The 27,119-nt window shown below is 36.2% G+C and overlaps 1 protein-coding gene across 1 annotated transcript in view; it reads left to right on the forward strand.

The window, feature by feature from the left end:
* Window positions 1–27,119, forward strand: part of PCLO (piccolo presynaptic cytomatrix protein) — a 397,216-nt gene that overhangs the window by 183,217 nt on the left and 186,880 nt on the right. Inside the window, 2 exon segments of the mRNA XM_032873242.1 lie at window positions 10,802–11,512; window positions 21,894–26,976. Coding sequence (XP_032729133.1) covers window positions 10,802–11,512; window positions 21,894–26,976 — 5,794 coding nt within the window.

The following is a 27,119-nucleotide window of genomic DNA, read 5'->3' on the forward strand; positions in this document are numbered from 1 at the left end:
GCATCATCATCAGAAACTACATGCTTAAAAAGTCTTTCAGGATATCAGACTAGTCAAGGTAATGTTTGATGATAGTTTCCTAATTGTTCAAATATTTTTCATGAACAGGTAGTCTAATAAAAATATATGTGTGTATTTATGTTATCCATTTATATATTTTTAAAATACAGATGGAGTTCAGGTTTAATATAAGAGACTTGGATCCTCAAGTCTATGATTGGCTGCCATTAAAAGAAGAGCTTGAAGAAATGACTAGCTTTAAAACAGATGCCTATAGTCATGCCATAACTGAGAAACTAAATCCTTCTTGACTATTTACTTAAATTTTAAAATTTTACTTAAATTTTCCTATCTCTACTAGTTTCAGCCTAGACTCTATAATAGATCATTATTTTCCATCTATATATCATACATGAATCATATATGAATATATATTTAATGTATTTTTGTTGGTTCTTATATAATTATGTTGGTCCTTCTAACAGCGAATATATATTTAGCAATATTTAGCACTTAAAATAACATGAAAATCATTGCAAATAAGCAGTAAATATTCTGTGAATGAACTGAATAACACTACTTTGAAGTCTTATTAAGATCCCTCAATATTCATTAGTTACCAAACGTGAAGCCAAAAGCTATCTAAAAATAGAATGCTCAAATCTTTATGAACTCTATTTTTGGATATCTGAACAATCATATTCTACTTTTTTAAAAATTAGCCTCATAGTAATTCAGTAATCTTTGATCACTCAGATTGTAGGATCTTTACTAAGTTTTTAATTAAAAGCTGGTCCAGTGAAGAGAATGTACACTACTGGTTCATAACCTGAGTTTGGCACAGATGTGTTTTGTTGGGTCTCTAATATTTTTAAAAATGAAGTTGAGGGGTGTCTGGGTGGCTCAGTGGGTTAAAGCCTCTGCCTTCAGCTCAGGTCATGATCCCCAGGTTCTGGGATCAAGCCCCACATCGGGCTCTCTGCCTTGCGGGGAGCCTGCTTCCCCCCCACCTCTCTGCCTGCCTCTCTGCCTACTTGTGATCTCTGTCTGTCAAAAAAATAAATAAAATCTTAAAACAATTTAAAAAGTGAAGTTGAATGAGTTCACGTGAGTCACGCATTTTCTAGTTTCTCATGGTGGCTACACCTAGCTATGGTCTTACACATAATACTTATATATCATTATCATCAGTACTAGCTAATAGCACCATTGTTTGGTTTTGAGGAAATACTTTGATTTGGAAGGTTATCTACATATCTACATACCTACCTACCTGTCCATCTGAAATAACACTTTAAAACTCTGACACTAAAATGAGACTCAAAAACAGAAAGGAAATTTAGGTACCTTTTTTCAGAATATTCAATAGCAAGCAATATATTGTTTAGGGACTTAAACATATAGGGTAAAACTATGCCCAAAATGTCATAATTATAGACAGGTAAGATAGAATGATAGTTAACTTGAAGGAAGATATAAAGAGGTGAGTTTGAAAGAAGCTTCAAATATGATAGTATTCCATTTGTTAATTGAATCATTGGTTCCCAGGTGTTCATTATCAACTTTTTCTTTATGCCCCACACATATTTTGTTGATCATTTTTGTATCTAGGCAGTGTTTACTGAAAAAGAATAAAAGGGGGAAATGCACAAAACTATATATAGTTCAAAAATACACAAGTGTAAAAAGTATATAAATATTATACACATATTAAAACCATAAAAATGTAAAACAACACAAAAATTAAAATAGTGGTTCTTTGAGAGTACAGAATAGGATATGATAGCAAAAGTCTCTAATAATATTGTCTGTGTTCCATTTAAGGGATCAGTGGATGCATGGGTGTTCAACCCTTTAAAATTTTTCATTGTATATATATACACATATGTATTTATGTCACAAATTATTTTTGGTGGCTTTTAAAATTTTTTTATCATAATTTTAACCCCCCCAAAAAATAAAAAATAAAAACTTCTAGATAATCTATTTATGCATGTCACACTGACAGAACCAAAGATAGTCCCTATTTCTCTTGAATTCCAGTTAAGTGTACTTTCTTTGCCATGCAACTTAAGATCTGAAATACACTATTGGAATTACTTTAAACACAAACCGACATAACTATGTAAAAGTGTAATACATCATCATTCCTTGAATAACAGATGACTCACTGTGATTCTATCACTTGGACTTTAATTAGAGAAACAGACCATTAGGAAGTATAGAATCTATATAAGGATTTTGTTGTAAGGATAGGATCTTAAGTAAGTGATCACTGAAAGCCTACTGAAGATTGAAGGATGGAGATCAGGCAAAGGAAAGAAAGATGAATTTAAGAGAGGGGAGAGCAGGGACCAGCTAGAACCCATGAGGACAGCCCAGAACCTTGTCTGTTCTCATTGTCTCCATCCTAAAAGCTGAAGAAGAATCCAGAGGAAAACAGAGCAGCTGTATGCCTGCCTATTGTCCTAAGCAGTATGTGACATGTGTGAGCTGCCAATAGTACGTGTGACCCTGTTCTAGCTGTCTGAGCATGCGGAAAGCACCGTGGCTGCTTGTTGGCTTCTGCCCTCCGTATCTCACACCAGATGTCTCTGGCGTCACGTTATAATGGGAAACATTTAGGGAAGGGAATTTTTGGAAACAGAGTTCACCCTAGACAACTTTATGCCTTGCAAAATCAACACACTGATTCTCCCCTGCAAAAAGGGCTTCCAGGGCCGCACCCTCTCCTGTAGAAGGGCTCACCATTGCCCTGTCGCTCCACCCACTTTGCATGCATTCTCCATCGTCCGCTCATGCCTACCCCCTTCCTATACATTTCAGTCTCCCTCATATGTGAGATTATTCGGTCTTTGATCATTATATCCACAGTGATGCTTAAATTAAAAACTGGGACTAGTTTTTGTTTATCCTATAAAATGTTCTACAGATTTTAGTCAATGTGCTTTAAATAATCTATCTTCTAAATGCATATAGCATTGTAATCTTAAAATTCCTTTGTGATGAAGTGTGTTAACATCTTCAAAATTTGTTATAAAATTCAATTACTCATTGCCTGTAGTGCTGACTAGTAACTACATTAGACTTAAAAGGTAATTTTTGCTTTGATGTATTAATTAATATATGCAAAATACACACCTCTTGTAATAGGGATATAATACAAGTTTATAAAAGCAGAGGAATAAGAACTGATTATTTAAAAAATGAACTTGCTATCCATATAACATAAATGACATTTTTTAAACTGTTGGTTATTTTTTATACCAGACTTACATAAATAACTGTCAGCCTAGAATGTAGTACACTAGAACCATTAATCGCAAATAGTAATGCCTTGAGTCCAAAGATGAGCCTTCTCTTTAAGCCTTCTGTTTTTGCTAGAGCTGAGTTAGCTAAAGACAACACAATAATTATGTATGATTACCCGTAAGTTTGCATCATTGGTTACCAGTGAGAAAACAGCTGTGTCTTTGGAGTTGTCCTTTATACACACTGGTGGGAGATCACTTACCCTGATCCCTGTGATTAAACCAAATCAGATAGATTTTTTTAATCAAAGAGTAGTCTCAGTGAGCTCACTCTTCTTGCTCCCTCTATACAGATATAAAGAAAGAAGGAGAAAAAGGAGGGAGGGAAAGGAAGGAAGGAAAGAAAGAAGGAAGACATTATAGGGAAATGAGCCCTATGTAGTTCTTATCCATGCAAATAAATATAAATATATATATTTATATATATGTATATTTCTCTGTATATATATGTATGTGTGTATATATGTATACACATAAATATATGTGTCTTTCTAAAAGGAAGCCCCTGATTTTTTTTAAGTTTTGTCAAAATTGTGTTAATGTAGTAATTGAGAGGTATTTTAATTAATGTATGTGTGTATATATTATTTATTTAATGGCATTTAAAACATGAAACACTCAGAGATTACTTTCTTAGTTTAGAAAAATACATTTGAATTGTGATGAGAAAATGACTAGAAAAATGATCCTGGTTTAGTCAAAGAAAAATGGACACAAAAAGCTTGTCAACTGAGAGTTTGCAATTCTAATCTAAATATAGTTTTAATCCCTGAAGTAGGATACATGATTTTAGTTGGCATGTTGCTATTTATGGAAATATCTGATAATATAGTTTATATTATATAGAAACTTACACTAAGAGCCTCAAATCAGTGAAATACTTTGTGTGGGTGTATGGGGGTATGTGGTCTTAGAGAAATAAGCATCCACATAAAAGAAGAGATGAGGAAAGACATGACCACAGATCAGTTTCAACCCAGGCAGAACAACCCCAGTACAAATTCGTAACAATATCCAGTATTCTGTTTGGTTTCATTATTGATTCCTACCCTTAATGTTCAGCGATTCCTTTGGAAGTTAATGTTTAAATAGCCTATTTGGAGTTCTTTTGTTTGTTTTTATATGACTATTTATGTTCTAATACATTCTGATGTAATTCTTATATCTTTACAGAAAATAAGTGAGGAGTAACCTCAATCATTCACTTATGTATTTTGGATATGAGTTTTTCTTGTTTCATTGTAAAGGAACAAAAATACTAAAGAAGCTACACGTTCTAGTCAAAAACAGTATAAGAGGAGCTGACACACATCTCATTCATTTTTAGGAGTGACAGAATAAGAATAGAAATACCACAAATACATCATTGCATATACTTGTAAAATGCAATCTCATGAATGATCACAGATTTCTAATATCCTGATTGTATAGTCTAGGAACCGATTGTGTAATCTGAAATAAAGAGTGCACCAACTGTGAATTCAGTCCTTTTCCCTTTTACAAATAACAAAAGGAAATATATTTAGAAATTTAAACCAAAAAATCTGATTTTCAGAATGTCCACTTGAATTGTATGAGTGTATGGGCCCAGGACACCTGGGTGGCTCAGTCAGTTGAACGTGTCTGCCTTTGGCTTAAGTCATGATCCCCAGGGTCCTGGGATTGAGCCCTGTGTCAGGCTTTAGGCTCAGCAGGGAGCCTGCTTCTCCCTCACCCTCTGCTGCTACCCACTCCCTTCATATGCTCTCTCTCACTATCTTTCTTTCTCTCTCAAATAAAATTTTAAAAGCACCATCTTTAAAAAAAAGAATATATATATATATGTGAATTCATATATATATATATATGCGCCTTCGATAAATAGAACACCTTCATCCATGACTTCAGATGAGACTGATACCAGTGACCAGTTGCAGGTGACATTGCTTCCCAATTTGGGGGCCTGTTAGTGAGTAAATAGTGATTTCTAAACAGATCATCAGTGTAATTATTTTTTAGCCGAAAAAAATAACATTCTGAGTGAGAAGCAGATAAACAGACAAACAGAAACCTGTGTAAAATGTTTATTGTTGACTCAAAGACAATAGTAGGCTGGAAACTCCAAGGTATTTGAGTATAAGTTCCCTTGATGGCTTGATTTTCCTTTACAGAATTTTGAGTAGCGGGTATGTAATCTCTCCTTACATACTCTTGTTGGTGGAAACTCTCTGAGCTTCCAAATTCGCCTGGTTGGTCTTTTAATGAAAATTCATGCTAAAATGCGGTGAAGACGTCTCAGATATGACTGTGAAGTCTCCTACAGGCTTTGCAGCCATCCGTTCTCTACCATTTCAAGTCTAACGGCCAACTTTCAACCTGCTGCAGGTCTTACTATCGTGCTTCTGAAATGATACTTAAAAGGAATAAATAGGCAGGCCTGAAGTTTGGAGATTTTCCTTAATGGTATTGTTGCTATAGTTACAGCTGAAATGTTATATAAAGCAAATTGCTTATTGATGGAAAAATGCTGAGTAGCACAGCAGCGTCCCTCTTCTGGGTTTTTATTGCCTTCATTTCCTACTTTGCTCATAAGATTAATGGATTTGTGGAGCATTGCTTTGAACAAGCCCTAATGATTGGATGTTAAGATAAATGCATTCTATTAACATGCACCAGCTGACAATTGAATACATTTTAGTGTGTTGTGATCGACATGGAGTTATTTTTTATACACTATTTGTTTATCAGAATTTCCCCTACTTGGAAATGAATTTGGTATCCAGGTTATTAATGTTGAAGCCCTAGATTAAAAGGTGATTGGTCTCACAGAGTCTTCTGAATGTATTTGATACATTTAATAATAATATAGATAAAATCTTTTATGTTTTATACTATTAGGAGATATTTATAGGATACTGAAAATAAAACATAATTTAAGAACCTAGTGAAACCAATGAAATGGAAATAGTCTGGAAGCATCCATAACGATGACTTGTAAGTTAAAAAAAAAAAAATAGCCTCGATAAGCACTGTATTTTCCTATGTATTTTCTTGTATTCTCTATGTAGTAAACCCAATAATATAACAGCAATGGCTTTATTTTATATAAATCTATATACATGATATATATTTTCTGATTGTCTTGCTGGGTTTTTTTTTTAGATTTATTTACTTATTTACAGGGAGAGAAAGAGAGAACGAGTAGGGGGAGGAACAGAGGGAGATAATCTTCAAGCAGACTCCCTGCTGGGTGTGGAGCAGGGCTGATGGGCTCCATCTCACAAGCCATCGCATCATGACCTGAGCTGAAACGGAGTCAGACACTCAACCGATTGAGCCACCCAGGCACCCCTGTCTTACTGTCTTTATTTTCAAAGATAAAGCTGTAACTCCGTTGGTGTTTAGCCTTACGGCAAACAATGAATAGTCAAGTGTTTTGCAATTTGCAGAAAGAGTTAATGCTACGTGTGGTAAAAATCCTTTCAGGTGGTAAAAACCGTATATGGACAGTGATCATTTACGCATTGAATTTCTGTATAATTTAGGCATCTTGCTTATTTTATCCCCAGATTGTTACTGGTCTCGAAACCTGATGCGTGTTTAGTAGTGTGGCTGTTGACAAACTAAGAGGGCAGATAATGTTTTTTTGGACCTAGAAGTGTAATACTTCTTAATTAAATCCCTGAATACAGGGATACAAAAATCTTTGGGATTATTTTTGGTAAAGAACGCAAAAAAAATTGTGAACTACAGATTTTTACATCTTATGTGGTTGTAGAGTATTTCCTAAATTGTCACTTGTGAAGCCAACTTTTCTACTAATTGTGTCTGTATTTAACGGTAATATGACAATGGCGATAACCCATATGCCCAAAACGAACGTTCTTGAAAATTAATTTTCACTCACTTTACTCATTATTAAAATTTGATCACTTTGGCCTTTCTCATTTCTACTTTTGATTTTACCCTAGCCTCTGCCATTTCATATGCCCTCTCTTAATAAAATTTAATTTTGCAAATTTAAAGAAATATACAAATTTTGGTATTACTGTACTTTCCTCCCCTTTTTAATTCCTTATTGATATTATAACTTCCTCTGCTTGCTGAATTTGTTGGCATTCTAATTTTGATTCTAGAGCTGCAGAAAGAAGAGACACACATATGAGTCTTCCAATTCAGAATTTCTAATTGTCTGCTGAAAAAATTCTCCTTTGGGATTCATGAATTATCAAATTCCATATGTTCTAAACAAATTCATCAGACGAGCCCATTGAAACTATTATATCCTTTCCATTTCCCTTATATGTAAATATATTTTTACTGTATATTTATTTTAACCCTTATCTTAGTCCTCCTACTTTAATGCAAGTTCCATGATGAAATAAACCTTACACATATCCTTGCTCAATGGTATATGTACTCCATAGATATAACTAAAATAAATATATACAGAGTAGATACATAAGTGAATTATGTTTTTATTATTTGACATGTAAATTCAGCAAATTCGGTTTCCAAATGAATTTTTTAAACGTTTATTTTTTTAATTATTTAAATTAAAAATTTAAATTATTTTGGGGCGCCTGGGTGGCTCAGTGGGTTAAAGCCTCTGCCTTCGGCTCAGGTCATGATCCCAGCATCCTGGGATCGAGCCCCACATCGGGTTCTCTGCTCCGTGGGGAGCCTGCTTCCTCCTCTCTCTCTGCCTTGCCTCTCTGCCTACTTGTGATCTCTCTCTGTCAAATAAATAAATAAAATCTTAAAAAAAATCTTATTAAAAAATTTTAATTATTTTAAATTTTAATTTATTTTTTAAAGAGACTTATTATTACCTGAGTCGAAGGCAGAGGCTTAACCCACTAAGCCACCCAGGCGCCCCCAAATGAATTTTGGTGACACTTAATCAAAGTGTAAAGTCAAAAGAATTAGACTTGTCTCAATAATCTTATTTCAAATGCAAATCAGTCATGCAACTGAGAGACCAAGTATAAAAATATCAGGTTTAACTGCATAAGGATGGAAATTTAAGGAAAACACAAATTTAATCTAGCCAGTGATGCTCTCAGGATAAGATCCTTTTTTTTCTAGACTGATATTGTCTTCCTTTTGCCTTGCAGACCATACTAGTGTGGTTATCACTGCTTGTAGTTTTATCAAATATTACTTTAAATTGGGAAAAATGAAGTATTTTTTGTGACACTATAGGTTAAATAGAGGATACCTTGTATCCTCTTACCTAAGTTTTAAATATGTGAAAATAATGAGTGTATTACTTTGAAATAGTCACTTTGTTTATCTTCTCAACACATTTTCATTTTAACAAGAGCTGTGTACCATTGTGGTATCATATGCTATTACTTATAAGATGATGGGATGATAACTTTGTTCCTAAGACTCAGATAAAAGAATCACACTATTATTTTGATAAAAATTTGCAGTGTAGTGATACCAGTGTTCCTGGTATATAAAACACTCCCTAACTTCTTTACATTAGGACCTGGCCTGCCAGGAATGCTTATCGCACACCTGCTTTTGGTTTTTAGAATCCGTGTGACAAAAGAGCAGTGATGCTGCTTTTGCATCCCCTTTTGTTTTTAAAAAATGACAGGTTCTCGATGAAAATATCCTCTGCTGTGGCTCAACTGAGTCATGGTTTTTAAAACCACAACACAGGTAAAGGTTGATTTTCTGTAGGACTCTGGAAGTGCCCCCTCCGGGGACTATTGGGCAGAAGGGCTGGAGAGAGCTTTTCCTATTTGACACAAGGAATCAAACCAGTTTCTTTCCTAAGACTTTTCTATAAAGTTCTGATACAAAGAAGCCACCATTCACTTGAGAGTTGCTGAGACCTGAAATTAAGAAGAGAATTGGTACTGGATGATTGTACACAGAAAAGAGCAAATGAACCTGTAACGCATACTTCTATAGACCACATTTCACAAAAATTAAATAATGGACTTTTGTCCTAACTTTTTAGATAAGTAAATAAGAATTGTAATGGCTTACAGGTTGTAAAACAGTCATCATTATTATTTTTTTAAAGATAATATTTATTTGAGTGATAGGGAGAGAAAGAACACCAGTGGGGGTTGGGGGGGAAGGTGCAGATGGATAGCAATGAGCAGACTCCCTGCTCATCCCAGGACCCTGGGACCATGACCTGAGCCGAAGGCAGATGCTTAATTGACTGAGCCACCCAGGTGCTCCTAAGTCATTATTATTAAGCAACATTTTTTTATATCTCTAATGAAATTAGAAGCTGAAATAAGAAATAAAACTTAGATCCCTAATAATATTCTAGAACAATGAATGGTTTTAAGTCCTGTAACTAGAAAGAGTGATCCAGTATGGAAAGCAGCTTGAAACTGAACTCAGAAAACAGTGCAACATATGAATACAATACTATTTCTATGCCCTTCCAACCTTGGACTTTACAGAATAGGTATTTGTTAAATGTAACAATTAGAAGCTACATGTATAGCCTTTAGCTCTTACATTATAATATTTATAAGGTAAGAAAAACATAACATACATCAATAAGGGAAGAATTCTGCAATATTATTAGTCTAACATAATCAGTCTCCCATGCCATCATTTGTATGTGTTATGAGAGATTTGTTTTCAGAATTTAGCTTACAAAAGAATCAACCAAGAATTAACCAGTTTATTTACTCCTTCTCCAACCCCCAGGATCCTGCTAAAACAGTTTTAGGAATTCCTAGGAATTTGCATGTCTTATGACCACCTCAGGCTGTTGGTACAAATGGCCCACAGATTATACTGAGAAGCAGAAATTCAAGGAACTATTTTAGTCAGCGATTCAAAAAACTCTGGGGGAAAGATACCAAATAATTTGAGCCAATGAATGTGTCTTGCTCAGTTGCATGAGAAATGTGAATATTATTAAGAATAAAATTATTTTTCAGCCCTAAAGCAGATAGAGAATTATGCACGAACGATTCTTGAAAACTTTTCATGTACTTTGTGAAGTTCTACTCTGGTAGATCGAACTACATTTGACCCACATCAAGAGATAGGAGATTATACGCTAAATCCTAAAAGAACTTTTGCTTAATTGTAGTTAATAGAAAATGACCACAAAATTTAATACTTTTGTGTAAATATATGAAATACCAATTTTGAAGCCCCCACGCTCCAAAATACTCTGTTTGGAACAAATGCTGGTTCTTCACCAAAAAAGTGAATATTCGCCTGACTCCACATAGCCTCCCCCCAACCCCAGCTCCATCTTTAATGCTATATATATTTTTTCTTCCTTATGGTGAGGAGAGTGAATTGCCAATCTCTAGGGGTTCCTCTTATTTTTAGATTATAAATAGTCTTTTTGCAGTCTTCCTTAGAAGTCACTCTTTCATTGATTTGGTAAAAAAGGACCTACCTTCTCCCTATACAAAAGAGCAACTAGTAATTACCAGCTGTTAACTTAATATAGGCATCAAAACAGATCCATTTTAATATAGTTAATCTGTTCATTGCTGTTTTCTTTGCAGATTCAAGAATGGCTTTGTTTAAATTGCCAAACCCAGAGAGCAATATCAGGACAGCTTGAAGATATGGGCAAAATTCCACCTACACCTTCAGGACCAAAAGCCTCTCCTATGCCCGTCCCTCCAGAACAACCATCTCAGAAAGCAGCAATGCCTCCCCAAGCAAAAATGAAAAAGAAGGAACAAGAAGTAAAAACAGAAGCTGAGCAAATAGTTCCAGAAAAAGTGAAAGAAATACCATCAGTTGAAAAGATTCTCCCAAAGGTGACCACAGATCACAAACAAGAGAGTCAACTAGAGAAAGACAAAACTTCAGCCCCTCAAGAAGAAAAGCCACCCACTAAGGACAAAAAGGCACTCCCAGAAGAAAAAAAGCCACCTCCTGAAGAAAAGAAACCAACATCTGAAGAAAAAAAGCCAGCACCTGAAGACAAAGAGTTACTTCCAGTAACAAAACCATCAGCTCTAGAGGAGGAACAGAAACAAGACTTATTTAAAACTCAAGTACCAACCACTGAAGAAAAGCCAGAAGGCAAAGTGACTCCACAGGTAGTACAGGAGACGCCACCACAGACCAAAATGGAAGATAAACCCTCTGGCCCGCCTCCAAGTTTGCCCAAGGAAGACGATGAGGCAACTCAAACAATGAAAGAACAACCACAGGCAGCAGGCACAGCAAAGCCTGATCGGGTGGAACCTGGGAGAGAAAAAACAGTAAGTTACATTTTCCTGTCTTTACGCTGTCTTATATATATGAAATTTGGGAATTTTTACCTAAATACAGAGCGCGCTTAATGGTAATTATGATGGTGCAAGCTTTGGATTGAAGGCACTTTTGGAAATGTGTAACAGTTGCTAAAATGAGCAACTTGGGCTTTCTGACAGCTTGATTTAACTTAAATAAAGCATAGCTATCAAATTTATTTTCCTTGCTTTTATGAGTATCTGATAATTTACTGGAATTGATAAGAAGAGTTTCTTAAATAAGTTTCTTCTCTCTTCTATGAACATAAAATCAGTATCCACCTTTAATATAAAATAATATGTGTCTTGGCGCACCTGGGTGGCTCAGTGGGTTAAGCATCTGCCTTTGGCTCAGATCATGATTCCAGGGTCCTGAGATCGAGCCCCACATCAGGCCCTCTGCTCAGCAGGGAGCCTGCTTCCCCCTCCCTCTCTGCCTGCCTCTCTGACTACTTGTGATCTCTCTCTCTCTCTCTGTCAAATAAATAAATAAATAATCTTAAAAAAATTCTATAAAAAAAGTAATATGTGTCTTTATATAAGTTTCTATGCACTTAGTCACTGGGTTAAGCAAGTCAACATGTTTCTTTTTGCTTGAAAGCCTTTTAAGGAGCCACCAGCCATAAAATGATTAAACTGCAATTGCCAAAAAAAAAAAAAAAAGTGTGGCTAAAATTCAGGACAAAAGTTAATTTTAGTATTTAACATGATTTTAATATAACACACTCTATTTGGAGTTTGTTTAATGTGTTTATTATTAAAGGATTATTTATAATCCTGGCATCATCTGGAATAATATATGTTCTCTTTCTTTAGTGGCAACTTTTAAGAGTATCCATTTTAACCTCTATCTGTACAAGCAATAATGTCATTTTTAGAAGAACTCTGTTTTAGAACTACATGAGATCTTACATCATATCTGGTTGAATGATTTTACCTCACAAATAACAGCAGTGACTGGAAGGGAAAAAAATGACTTATCAATATTAGAAGTTAGTATTAGAACTTTAATAAGAATCTATAGACCATTTTTTTGGTGTTTTCAGTTTTACACATGGTTACTAACCCATCTTTGATACATGTTGTGCCACTCATTAAGTACATCCTGTTCTACCTTCATTACATGAATGAGTGTATCAGAGTCAGAACAGGTGCCTGTATATTCTTTATTCCAATGGCTGGATCTAGTAACATGACCACCACCCATTGCTTCTCCTAGCTAACCACTTGGCAAAACCTGGTGCCTTTGGCTGTTTCTCTGTTTGTGAAGTGCCCCTGGCTTTTGTGACCCTTCCCTTTTTGTTCTCTTTTTGTCTTTCTGCTCATGCTTTATGAGTTGTACTTTGACTTTGTGTATCGCTTTCTTTCCTAATCTCTACATGATTAGGTTTTCTTTGTGTTTTGCTTTGGTTTGAGTTTTGTCTTCTTTGTTCTTGGGGAGCCACATGAGCAATTCTTAAGTCTACCTGCAACCCTCCTGGCCCTCTTTTGAGTATCAGATTTGTGTTTTCAAATACCCAGTTTGAGTTCTGCTTCAAAGCCTTACTGTAAACCGGAACTCATTTGTTTGAATCTCATCCACTCTCTATAGAAGCAGTTTCTTCTGACTTTCTGTTTCTGGTAATGACAATATCATTCATTCGTCTCTAGTCTCCCAGTCACTACCCTTTTGAGTACCCTCAGATTTCTTCTTACCTGCCCACTCTTTGCTCTCTGCATCCAATTTATCACATTCCTGTCTGTTGATGCCTATTCCTGAGGATGCTCCTAATGATGGCCTTCATGACCTATCATTAATGATTCGAGGAATCTAATTATGTCACCGTGCCTGCTCCCTGCCCTTTCTCCCTACTTCCATATATATGGTTGTCAGATCATTTTTTTTTTGTTTACTTATGTGTGGCAGTTTTATCTTATTACAGTGACCTCAACAGAAGGTGACAAATGTTCATTTTACTTTTTCATTTTTAATAAAAATAACATTTTTATTATAAAAGAATATTTATTATTTATTCATTTATTTAAATTCAATTAGTCAACATACAGTACATCATTAGTTTCAGATGTAGTGTTCAATAATTCATTAGTTTTGTATAACACCCAGTGCTCCTCCCATCACATGCCCTCCTAAATAGTCATCACCCAGTTACCCCATCCCCTACCCACTTACCCTCCAATGACCCTCAATTTGTTTTCTAGAGTTAAGACAATTATTTTCCAAATTTCACATAATTTAACTCTGTCACTCAGATACTGCTAATGATTTCCCATTGCTTGTTAAATAATCTAAACAAGAAATAGCCAAATATTTTGTTAATGTACTTTTTAATTTTATTTTACACCTTCATTACTATCTTTTTATCACATCCTTTTATCACTACTTTTTCTTTTATTTTACTACCTTGGTATGTATGTACTTATTTCTGAATCAAATGTATACACTTATTTACTAATATATTATCAACAATAGAAAACATTCACAAAAACATAATATAAATCAGTGAAATAAGCTAAAATTATTGTTAGTTTATTTAATATAGATACACTTGATCACCTTAATCACATTAAAATATGATTAATAATAGTATTTTAGAGAGAGCATTGATTGTGCTTTAACATTTTTAAAAATCTTGGTCTAAAGTTTTATGATAGAGTTATTTGAATTTCATCTTTTAAGTTAAGCTTATTTTGGTATTTTGATGTTTAGTTTTAATGACCATCCATAACAAGAACGATAACCCACAAGGATATATCTGAATTAGAAGGACTGGATCAGAGTTTGTACTTGCCAAATCTTGCTACGTGTTCTCCTAGTTTGAAACTGAAAATAATTTTTTTTAAGATTTTATTTATTTATTTGACAGACAGAAATCACAAGTAGGCAGAGAGGCAGGCATAGAGAGAGAGGAGGAAGCAGGCTCCCTGCTGAGCAGAGAGCCCGATGCGGGACTCGATCCCAGGACCCTGGGATCATGACCTGAGCCGAAGGCAGAGGCTTTAACCCACTGAGCCACCCAGGTGCCCCTGAAAATAATTTTTTTAATTGTGAAAAGTCCACAAACAAATGTCAATCTTCCCTGATACCAATAATTTGTTCTTGCTATCTGTCAGAAAATGAGGAATTCAATATATACATATTTAATATATACATATTTACATACATATGTGTGTGTGTGTGTATGTAAATATATATATGTGTGTGTGTGTGTGTGTATATATATACACACACACACAAATTCCTTTAAAGCCCCGCTGGAGTTCCGCATCTGGAAGGCTTAGAAGCAGATTAAAATACTCTTTTTAAAATTTGTTAAGGGAGCAGATATGACAGTTTTTAAAAATGACATATGCCATTTTATATAGCACAATCACAAGTTTTCCAAATTTCTGTTTCAGAGGGCTGTTTTCACATGATAATTCTCTTAAAGAGAATTTATTTTCCTTTTATTTTTATGTTTGAGTTTTTTTATTTCTATATTTTTATGTGTATTTTTTACTAAATACTTACTAAGTAGCATACTGCTGATAACTAGGGTTTACTTTCTCCCATCTATCTTTCTCCCCGCCCCCCACTATCCCTGTCATTAAAGATAGTCTTCAAGATATAAAGGTTCATCTCTATACAACATACACCACCTCCGTAAAATGCTGAGTCACTCTGTTCTGTTCTGACCTACTTGTCACCAGATATAGTAAATGAATTTCACAGATACCGATATCTCTGTAATCTTACCCTTTTTAAAATAATAATTCAGTCAAAAAAAGCCAACTCTTCAGTAGGTAATATACTTGGTGGCTTAGAGTAGCACTTTAAGTATTACTCAAGCAGAAATAGTATTTAAACTGAAAATATTAAAAATATCTACACTTTGATTCTGTTATTATCAAAACTTTTCCTACTCACTTTGTTATAATTTCTCCCAAACCTTCTAGTTATTTATTTATTCTTTCCAGCAATATTTGCTGACCAAAAAATACAGTTTCATTTGTCACCATATCATTCCGTACATATTACTTCATCCATTTTTCCATGCTGGATATATCAGGTTTCTCCATATGACGTGTGACTTTTTTTTGTCTTTTATTATCAAATAAGAAAAATCAAAAGAAGATTATAAGTGTTTATTTTTCATTTTATTGAAAGTTGGGGAAGTTCTAGAATTTGCAGAAAATTTTAGAAGTCTGTGATGGTGTCATATCGCTTGCTATGGTGCTAAAGCATGTTGTGTTTAGGCAAGCTTTGCTATTGGCAATAATGGACATCAATACAGATGGAAACAATAGAAACCAATGGAAAATACAGAAACCAATAGGTTTCCTGATAATGGCAGGCGTTTTGGGCAAACTGTCAGATCTGGTTTAACTTGGTCATCGTTGCCTTTCTGTTGCAATGTGGCTGATGAAAAGCTTGTAATAATATGATGAGTGTCAGCTTCTTTAGTAATGTGTTTGTCATGTGTTCGTGTATGTCTTACGTTATTATCTTTATGACGTGGTTTTTGTTTTGCAAGAATCTTTTGTCTACCACTTACCTGTAACAGGAAAGCCGGCGTAATTGCTAATAAGTAATAAAAGCCAGAGAGCTGCCCAACTGAATAGGAAACCTCAGTATAAAGATGGAGGAATAAAGTGACTACCTCACTATAACGTCTCCTTAGAGTGTAACTCCCGGTTTTTCCTCAGGATTCCTTACAGAACAGGAACCAACTCATATAAGAAGTAAAGGAATATTAGTGTCAGTCCATTTATTAAATATGAGAAACATGTAATTTTGAATTAAAAATATAGTAAAAATCTTTACATCTACTTCTTCTAGCCCATTAGATCATTTTCCAAACTCGCCTAGGCCTTTGCTTCCCATGGCCAAGACTCCTGTCCAAATAACTTAGTTTGGCTTCCTCAGCCCTGTGGAATATGGCTCCAGTATAACTTGCACTCAGGTCCTGGGACATTGTTGCTGCTCACTTCCGTCAGCCTGAAGTGACCACTTTTCTCCTCGGTGGCTGTCACTTCTGCTGCCAAACTCCCTGTGTTGACTGGTGTTAAGTTTGTTTTTTGTTTGTTTGAAATCAAGATAATATTCTTAATTTATCTCTTAGAATATTCTCGGCACTATGTTAACTATTTTCTTGATCGTTTCATCCGCACAACAGTGGATGAGGTAGATATTGTATCTTCTTTAAATTGAAGAAAACTAAATTTCTGTACCCAGGATCATATGGCTAAGGATTCAGCAAAGCTAAGATTATAGTCCAGTTCTGATTATAAAAGAGTGGCTTTTCAACATTACACATCAGTCTTATGACACTTGTACCATACTGCCAGTACATTATGATAACTATTCTTCTCTCTTAGCAACTACTGCTATAATCCCATGTCATTTGTGTCCTTCGTATTTTCATAGTATATTGTTTACATTTCTTTGTCACCATATCTTTTTGTCTGTCCATTTATTCTTCTCAGCCAAAATGTGTTTGTCAAATGGAATTAAAATGCATCCTCAAATATAATAAATAATTTGAAAGATAGTCTTCTTTACTTGTTTACTATTTTAAAATTTCATGTTGCTACAGAGTTCTCTCTTTTTATCTATATACTTAAACAGAATACTGCTTGTCTGCATTTGATGTATTACATTGAAACACTATAGCTCTCCTGATAAACACCAAAATTTGAACATCCGTTAGCATAAACTTTTATTTCTGCCTAAAAATGACCAAGAGATTAATAATCAAGTTATGTAGAAGTCATTGTATGTAATGACAGCATAATCAGGATGAAAAATAATAAGTTTTTCTGTAGTGAAAAAGATTCCCATGTAGGTGAGAATATTCAGTTTTTCTCTCCAGTTCCACTGAACATTATGGACTTAATCTTTAGAGTGTTTAGAACAATCAGGCTAGTAATCCATTTTGACCCTTCCATTGTATAAATGATTAAAGATCGTTCATTTGTTGTTTTACTTTGGCCCATTGAAATAAATGGCTTGGGAAAATTAAGCTATATTGCATCCTTTCTTTGTACAGTCTTAAATTTACCAACAACATGGCAATATTCAGTAAACTTCCATTTGCCTTCAGTATGAAAAGCTAAACATCTCTGCATTTATGAAAGGGGCTGAACTGAGTTGGCCAGTACAGGTGTGTCTTGGCACTTTCTACATCACTAGAGAAGGCTTCAAGATATGCCACCATCGAAGAGTTTCAAATGGGTCAAGTTCATCACTGCCTCTCTCTGACTGGTCTCCAGGTCAGTAAATGGCAGGGGAATATTAGAAGGAAAAGGAATTCTCCACTCTCTACTTTTAGTTAGTAAGTTAAAAAAAAAATATATATATATATATATATATATATATCAATATATATGAATCTTAGCCTCCGAAAATTTTGCATAATTGTTTCATATACACAACTAGAAAGGCTCAAGTACTGTAATTCTATACATGGGAAAAGTGCAATAACAGTAACAGCAAAAGTAAGTGCAGTAGGCTCTAATGCTAAATGTACTCAGAAAAATGCACAGAAAATGTGTTCCTCAGGGGAATTGAAAAATGACATTGCTATTAAAAAAATGAAAAGGTATGCAGGTATGCTTAAATTATGTTTGTTCCCACTCACTGCCTCCAAGTGACAAACAAAAATTCTTGTGTAAAAAGTAGATGCATGGAATTTTCCTCTTAAATAATCATTTCAGAGGTGATTCTAGATGGTATTACATGTAAAAAATGAAATAGATAATTTCATTTTCTGATTATCCATTCAAATGAAGAAAAAAATGTGTACATAAGAAAATTCAGTGATACTTATACATATACATATATGTGTTATATATAATATATATGTAATTTATAAAGAACTATTTGAATCTGTTCATTTCAGTAAATCTTAACATATTATCATAAGTAGTTTAACATTCTTCTCAAAAATAAGTATACAACCATACATTTTTTTTAATAACCATATTTTTTTTGGAGCAACTAGGAGAAAACTCTCAATCTTTTAGTCCTAGGGACTTAGAAATTTAGAAGAAAATAAGTCAAATTATACCTCCCTCTTCTAAATCCTTTGTTCATATTCCTCTAGAGTTACAGTACTCCAGACAGCCATTGGAAGATTAAATAATTAGAGAAAACCAAATCCAACTTGCACACTGTGTTTTATGATCTTCTCAGTTCCATCTACTTTGATCAAATTATTCCCTTGTTAATATATATATATATATGTATGTGTATATATATATATATATATATATGTATGTATATATATATCTCTCCATGAATCAAGAGTTTGCAGTGTTATATCTATATAGCCCAGTTAACTTGTGTGGGGATAAATACATGGACAGATGAGTGTCTCAGTATATTTATCCCTGCATATGAAGAGCAACTTTTTTCTTTTTTTGATTTTAGCAGCAGAGGGTAAAGAAATGAACATGTAGGAGCCTTAAAGAAGCAAAGAGCTTGGTCAGCATATGATCTGGTAGTTAACAGCTAACAGTGTAATGAAAAAGCAGAAGGTCACTCTCTTCTCTCAGGAGACTTTACTCCTATGCTAGTTAGTGTGAGAAGAGTTGACATTATGAATTTTTTTTTTCAATTTACTGTGGCACAATAAATCCATGACCAACTGTTTCTTCTAAATAGTTCAGAAAAATGCCCTTTGGTCACCTAACTTGATTTTCTTATTAACCACCCCAAACATTTTATCTTAGACCCACAAGCCTGTAGAAAAAATGTTTGCAGCCGTTAGCCACTTCATAATATGGAAAGGAAGAGTCATTTAGAGGGAAGAATCATCACAGCATCATCATACATAAATAATGATTGAATCCTCTGCGGAATGTGGAGGAAAGAGACCAGGAGAGGGGCAGGAGGGAGAAGTGGGTAGAACATGATACTAAGGAAGGAAAGAAAACATGAACATACGGAGAAAGACCACAGAAGGGGATTGTAGGTATTTTGATATTTATGTGTGTTAGTCTTCTATCTACTGTATCTTAATTTCATTTTTACATTGTATGTCTGGTCCTAATTTTAGTTTTGTAAAATGTAGACCTTGTAGAATTCATTGTATGAAACTATAATTTTTCTTTTATTATTATACTCAATTGTTATATATAACAATGGTTACATTTCCTCCATATATATGGATAATTTATTAGCTTGTTCTGTTTTATAACTTATGTAGACACAAAATAAAGAATATAAATGACACCTTCACAAATTTGATTTTTTTTTTATTTTATTTTTTTTCCTCACAAGGAGCTTAGGTGCCCCATCACTCTGGTTACGGTATTTACTGTGATTTAGTGAAGGTTGGGAAGGAAGATAAGGAAAGACATAGAAAGCATGTTGAACTCAAAAAAATTGTGCTCATCATTGTGTGGGATGTGAGGAGAGAGGAACATCCGTCTACTTGGACCATCTAGAAAGATTTTGTTAGAAGTGTGCTTCTTCTGTGCTTACCTCTTTAATGTGCAGCTCTTAAGACAAAGAAACCAAAATTAGTCAGGTGCTCATCAGCCCTACTACTAAAGTCTTACCGCTGCTGAAAAGTAAGTTTTTCCTGGGGAGACGTCTGAAATGACCCAGGGAAGTTAATTCATGATAAACCAAAGAGTACATATGGGTTTTTATTTTTTTTGCATAAATTCATGAATAATATATCACCACTTTTTAAAAATTTGAGTTGTGTCATGTTGTAAATTTGGCCAAAACATTTTACCATATAATGCATTCAAGATACATCTCTAACCATACCTGGTAACAACAAGTAGTGAGAAGAACATGAATGTAAAATGAATGTCAAACTGACAGCGTCTATATTTGAGAACTCTATAGCTAAAAGAAGAAGGGAAAGGAAAAGGAAGAGGAGAAGGAGAGGAAAGAGGAGAGAAGGAAGGAAAGAAGGAAGAAAGATTTTTGCATGTTTGTGTTTTGTTTTTCAACCTGACCTCTATCTGATCATTTGGGCTACAGATGGGTTGGAGGAGCCCATGCATACAAACCCACTGAAAATATTGAGATGGTTAGTTCAGTATACAGACTTAGTGGAATTGAGGTGGCCTCTTAGTCCAGAGTCAGACAGAACATGTCCTCCTGGGGCTCGTTTTCTGACCTCTTCATTCCACAGGGCTGTGGGGTTATTTTAACACACTCTACTTTAAGCATGGAAACCAACTGGATTAGTTGAGTTTCATTTTGCTCATAGATATTTTTAATTTGGACTTACGCAAAAAGTCTCTATGTTTATCATTTTCATTTAAGGCTGCTCTGATTCTTGAACCAAATTGCTGACATGGCCTCATCCCAGCCAAAGGATTGCAGCAGATTAAGGCTGTGATTTGTCTACTTAGTGTCTCAGCTCCCTGGAAAGCCCATGGTCCCATTTGCAAAAGTTTGTTATTGTACTAGTTAAAAGGAACTGACTTTGACATAGTGTAAAGGTAAAAGTCCAAGTATTTTCCAAATCAGAAGACATTTATAAATGACATTTTCTTTGAGGTATGATGCTGAAGATAAATAAGATTAACACCACTACAAAAATAATAGATATTTCTCTTTAGCGAAAGCCATGAGTCAGACTAATTACTGCATAACTTTTTCAGTATTTCAGTATTATTAAGTAATAGTGATAATTACTAATAATAATTATTGTAAACTTTTTCAAAGTCTCTAAACCTTCACTTCAAATGATATAGAATAATAATATTAACAACAATCCCAAGGAAATATAGTGTCTTACTGTCTTTTAAAGTGTCTTAAAAGACACTTAGTAGTGTCTTATTTGAATCCCTCTCTAAAAAAATATATATCTTATGTTAGCTCAGACAGATATCATTATGGTCATATTACCTGCATGTTTTTGTTAAGTAAATTTTCCAACATCTCTTACAACTTGTAGCCAGGTACAAGGCCCATCCTCTGATTTTTTTTCTCTCTTTTCTTGTCTTCAGGATTCAAAAGTATTGATTATATTAATGAAAAGATTAATCTTTTTATTTGACACTTTGTAACTTTTTCCCAAAGTAAATGTACTGAGAAAGATAATGATGTGTTTGAAAGAAAATGGAATTGAAATGTAAAAACATAGAGAGTATTAATGGAAAAAATAAGATGTCATTGAGAATTGACATTTAATTAAACTTAGGTTAAATGAAAACTAACCGTAGTCAATATGTATCAACTCCTTTCACTTTCTTGTATCCAAAGATTAAAAAAAAATACTGGCATATAGTTAAAAAAAATCCTATAATTATTCCTCAGTTCATAGTAGTTATTTGGGAGTAATAGAGAGGCCATGTTACCAGTTTAATCATGTTAAGTTTTCCTATATCTTTTCCTCCCTGCTAGGAAAAGGAAGATGACAAATCAGACACCTCAAGTTCTCAGCAACCAAAAAGCCCACAAGGTCTGAGTGACACAGGATATTCTTCTGATGGGATATCAAGTTCACTTGGTGAAATTCCAAGTCTTATTCCAAGTGATGAAAAAGATTTGCTCAAAGGACTCAAAAAGGACTCTTTTTCGCAAGAAAGCAGCCCTTCCAGCCCCTCAGATTTGGCTAAGTTGGAAAGTACGGTCCTATCCATTTTGGAAGCTCAGGCAAGTACACTTGTTGAAGAAAAAACAGAAAAGAAAACCCAACCTCCTGAGGTTACTTCTGAGCCGCCTAAGGACCAACCAAAAACTCAAAGTTTATCTGAAACCCTAGAAACCACAGTTGCAGAAGAGGAGCTCGCAAAGAGTCAAGAAGAAAAAGACATGTTAAAAAAAGATAGCCAACAAGATGGTCCTTCCAGAAAGGACCATGAAGAGAAGTCTGAGTTTGTTGATGACACAGCTACTAGAAGACAGTCTTATGATTCAGTTGAAGACAGTAGCGAAAGTGAGAACTCACCCCTTCCACAAAGAAAACGGAGAACTAGTGTTGGTTCATCGAGCAGTGATGAGTATAAACAGGAAGATAGTCAAGGATCTGGTGAAGAGGAGGACTTTATTCGAAAGCAGATCATAGAAATGAGTGCCGACGAAGATGCTTCAGGTTCTGAAGATGATGAGTTCATTAGGAGCCAACTCAAAGAGATAAGTAGCAGCCTTGAGAGCCAGAAGAAGGAAGAAACAAAAGGGAAAGGGAAGGCGACACCAGGGAAACACAGGCGACTAACTCGGAAAAGCAGTACAAGCTTTGATGATGATGCAGGGAGACGCCATTCATGGCATGATGAAGATGATGAGACATTCGATGAAAGTCCTGAGCTTAAGTACAGAGAGACTAAAAGTCAGGAGAGTGAAGAGCTTGTAATTGCTGGAGGAGGAGGGCTACGTCGATTCAAAACAATTGAACTTAACAGCACAATAGCAGATAAATACTCTGCAGAGTCCTCACAGAAAAAAACAACTTTGTATTTTGACGAGGAGCCAGAATTAGAAATGGAAAGTCTGACAGACTCTCCAGAAGATAGGTCAAGGGGGGAAGGATCTTCTAGTCTTCATGCTTCCAGCTTCACCCCTGGCACATCCCCTACATCAGTGTCGTCACTGGATGAGGACAGTGACAGTAGCCCGAGTCACAAAAAGGGAGAGAGCAAACAACAGCGTAAAGCTCGGCACAGGTCACATGGTCCTCTTTTACCTACTATTGAAGATTCTTCAGAGGAAGAAGAATTGAGAGAGGAAGAAGAATTATTAAAGGAGCAAGAAAAGCAGCGGGAATTGGAGCAGCAGCAAAGAAAGACTTCTAGTAAGAAATCAAAGAAAGATAAAGATGAACTTCGAGCACAGAGAAGGAGGGAAAGACCAAAGACACCACCCAGTAATCTCTCTCCCATTGAAGATGCATCTCCAACGGAGGAGTTACGTCAGGCTGCAGAAATGGAGGAACTCCATCGATCTTCTTGTTCTGAATACTCACCTAGCATAGAGTCAGACCCCGAAGGTTTTGAAATAAGCCCAGAAAAAATAATAGAAGTGCAAAAAGTTTATAAATTGCCCACAGCTGTGTCTTTGTTCTCTCCAACAGATGAGCAGTCTATTATGCAGAAAGAAGGTGGCCAAAAGGCATTAAAAAGTGCCGAGGAGATATATGAAGAAATGATGCATAAAACCCACAAATATAAAGCTTTTCCAGGTGCAACTGAACGAGATGAAATATTTGAAAAAGAGCCTTTGTATGGTGGGATGTTAATAGAGGATTATATTTATGAATCTCTAGTAGAGGACACATACAATGGTTCGGTAGATGGCAGTCTGCTAACAAGGCAAGAAGATGAAAATGGATTTATGCAGCAGAGAGGGAAAGATCAAAAAATAAGAATTCCAGAAGAGATTTATGAAGATCCTATGCAAAAAATAACAGACCTCCAGAAAGAGTTTTATGAGTTAGAAAGCTTACATTCTGTTGTGCCTCAAGAAGATATCGTTTCAAGCTCTTTTATCATCCCGGAAAGCCATGAGATAGTGGATCTGGGTAGTATGGTAACTTCTACCAGTGAAGAAAAAAAATTATTAGATGCTGATGCTGCCTATGAAGAACTCATGAAGAGGCAACAGATGCAGTTAACACCTGGATCCAGTCCAACCCAGCCCCCCATCACGGACGATATGACCGAGTCTACCATGGACTTTGACAGGGTGCCCGATGCATCTTTGACATCAAGTGTTCTCTCAGGGGCATCTCTTACAGATTCGACCAGCAGTGCAACGCTCTCTATCCCAGATGTCAAAATAACCCAACATTTTTCAACAGAAGAAATTGAGGATGAATATGTAACTGATTATACAAGGGAAATTCAAGAGATAATTGCCCACGAATCACTGATTTTGACCTACTCTGAGCCTTCAGAAAGTGCTACATCTGTCCCACCCTCTGACACACCCTCTCTCACGTCATCTGTTTCTTCAGTTTGTACTACAGATAGCTCCTCACCCATTACTACGCTGGATAGCATAACCACAGTTTATACAGAGCCTGTGGACATAGTAACTAAACTAGAAGATTCTGAGATTTCTTCATCAACGTATTTTCCAGGCAGCATCATAGACTATCCAGAAGAAATAAGTATATCTTTAGATCGGACTGCTGTACCAGATGGAAGAACTAGTGTCGATCATGTTGTGATTTCCTTATCTGATATGGAACCTCCTATCATAGAATCTGTAGGAACTGTACCCGAGGGGCTCATTGCTGACACTGTTTCCACTGACTCATCTACATCTGAAAAAGACCCAGTGAAGAAAGACCAGAGGGACACTGGAAATGGAATTATTCTCGAGGTTTTAGAAGCTTACAGAGATAAAAGGGAAAAGTCTGAGGTTGAACTAATGAAAATGGGCTTATCTGAAACTGTGTTTGATCACCCTCCTTCTTCTGCTGGTGCCGTGGAGGAGCAGGTTCTAGCAACATGCTTTCTGTCTGGACAGGTCTTTGATCAAGCAAAACCTGCATCTCCATTACCATCTGGCAGCCCTTCTGTTACATCTCTTCCAACGAAAACTCATCCGTTCTTTAGAAGTTCTTCTTTGGATGCATCAGCCCAACCTCCTCCCCCACCTCCCCCTCCCCCTCCCCCACCTCCTCCTCCTCCTCCCCCTCCTCCTCCACCTCTTCCTCCACCAACCTCACCTAAACCACCTGTTCATCCTAAAAAAAAGCTAACAGTTACAGCTCCAGTGACTCTAACCCCTACTGCTACACCTCTAGTTGATGCTGTTACTACAGTAGAGGCCACAGCTCTTCCAAGAAGTAGTGGCTTACCTGTAACAAAAATATGTACCACTGCGCCTCCTCCTGTACCTCCTAAACCATCTTCCATCCCATCTGGACTTGTATTTACACACAGACCTGAGCCAAGTAAACCTCCAATTGCCCCGAAACCAGCAGTTCCTCAGCCTCCAGTAACTACGCAAAAATCAGCAGATACACACCCCAAACTGACAGGTCTATCTTTAACTTCAAATATGACACTAAATTTAGTGACTTCAGCAGATTATAAATTACCTTCCCCTACTTCCCCACTTTCTCCTCACTCTAACAAGTCCTCCCCAAGATATTCCAAATCCCTCATGGAAACCTATGTGGTTATCACATTGCCATCTGAACCTGGGACTCCAACAGATCCTTCAGCTAGTCAAGCGATTACCAGTTGGCCCCTGGGATCACCCCCCAGAGACCTGATTTCCATCGAACCAGTGTTTTCTGTAGTTCCTCCTTTAACAACTGCAGGAATGCCAATTTCTTCAGAACAGAGCTTGTACCTCTCTGGAACTCTGGAGACATTTTCTGCCCTCCCTGTCACAGCGCTCTCTTCATTTCAAGGAGCCCCAACCTCAGGAACACAGTTTTTCACAACTGAAGTTTCTAAGGCTGAGGTTTCAGCAGCCAGAAGTGTAGTCCCTAGTGTTGGTCTCAGCAGTGTCACTATCTCAGTTCCTCCAGAGCCTCTTGCTCTAGATAACCTACATTTAGAGAAGCGTCAGCATAAGGAAAATGGAAAGGTGCAGCTTATTGGGGATGCCATTGATTTGCGTACAGTACCAAAAGTGGAAGTGAAAGCGACTGAAAAGTGTATGGATCTTTCTGCTTCCACCATGGATATGAAAAGGCAGATCACTGCCAGTGATGTTTATGGCAGACAGATGAGTGCTGTCCAATCCTCTATTGTAAATCTCAGTGCTACTCCATCAGTAGTAAGGCCGATGGCTGTGGTCACTGAGACAGTGACTGTTGCCACATGCGCCGCTAGTTCAAGTTACACCACGGGCGCAGAAAGCCTAATGGGCACAGCACATGCAACAACAGCACCACTCCAGCTTACTACATCAAAGCACGCTGAGCCCCCCTACAGGATACCAAGTGGCCAGGCCTTCCCTGCAGTTAGGGAGGACGCACCCATAAACTTATCCTTGGGTACCTCAGCACACCCGGTGACATCAGCTATTACAAAACCTGTGACTGTGCCTCCTGTTGGTGTCACAAATGGATGGACTGATGGCATCACATCCCAGGGAATCACTGACGGGGAAGTAGTAGACCTCAGTACAACAAAGTCTCACAGAACTGTTGTAACAGTGGATGAATCCACCTCCGGTGCAGTGACCAAAATAATAGAAGATGACGAAAAGCCTGTTGACCTGACTGCGGGGAGAAGAGCTGTATGCTGCGACATGGTTTATAAGTTACCCTTTGGAAGGAGCTGCACAGCGCAGCAGCCTCCAGCTACTCTTCCTGAGGATCGTTTTGGTTATAGGGATGACCACTATCAATATGATCGATCAGGGCCATATGGATATAGGGGGATTGGGGGAATGAAACCTTCCATGTCTGACACGAATTTAGCAGAAGCCGGACATTTTTTCTATAAAAGTAAAAATGCTTTCGATTATTCTGGAGGAACTGATGCAGCAGTAGATCTAACTTCAGGGAGAATTACTACAGGTCAGTATGATGTGGCAGCAGACCTTTCCTTGAAGTGTCATTATGGTGTCCCTCATCTCATTTCAGGATGAAAAAATGCAGTCCCTTTTCTGATTTTGTTACTTTTTCTCTTTCTTTGGATGTTTTGGCAACACATTTCAAAG

This window comes from Lontra canadensis, unplaced genomic scaffold, assembly GCF_010015895.1.
Source record: "Lontra canadensis isolate GAN:19392208 unplaced genomic scaffold, GSC_riverotter_1.0 scaffold48, whole genome shotgun sequence".
Lineage (NCBI taxonomy): Eukaryota > Metazoa > Chordata > Mammalia > Carnivora > Mustelidae > Lontra > Lontra canadensis.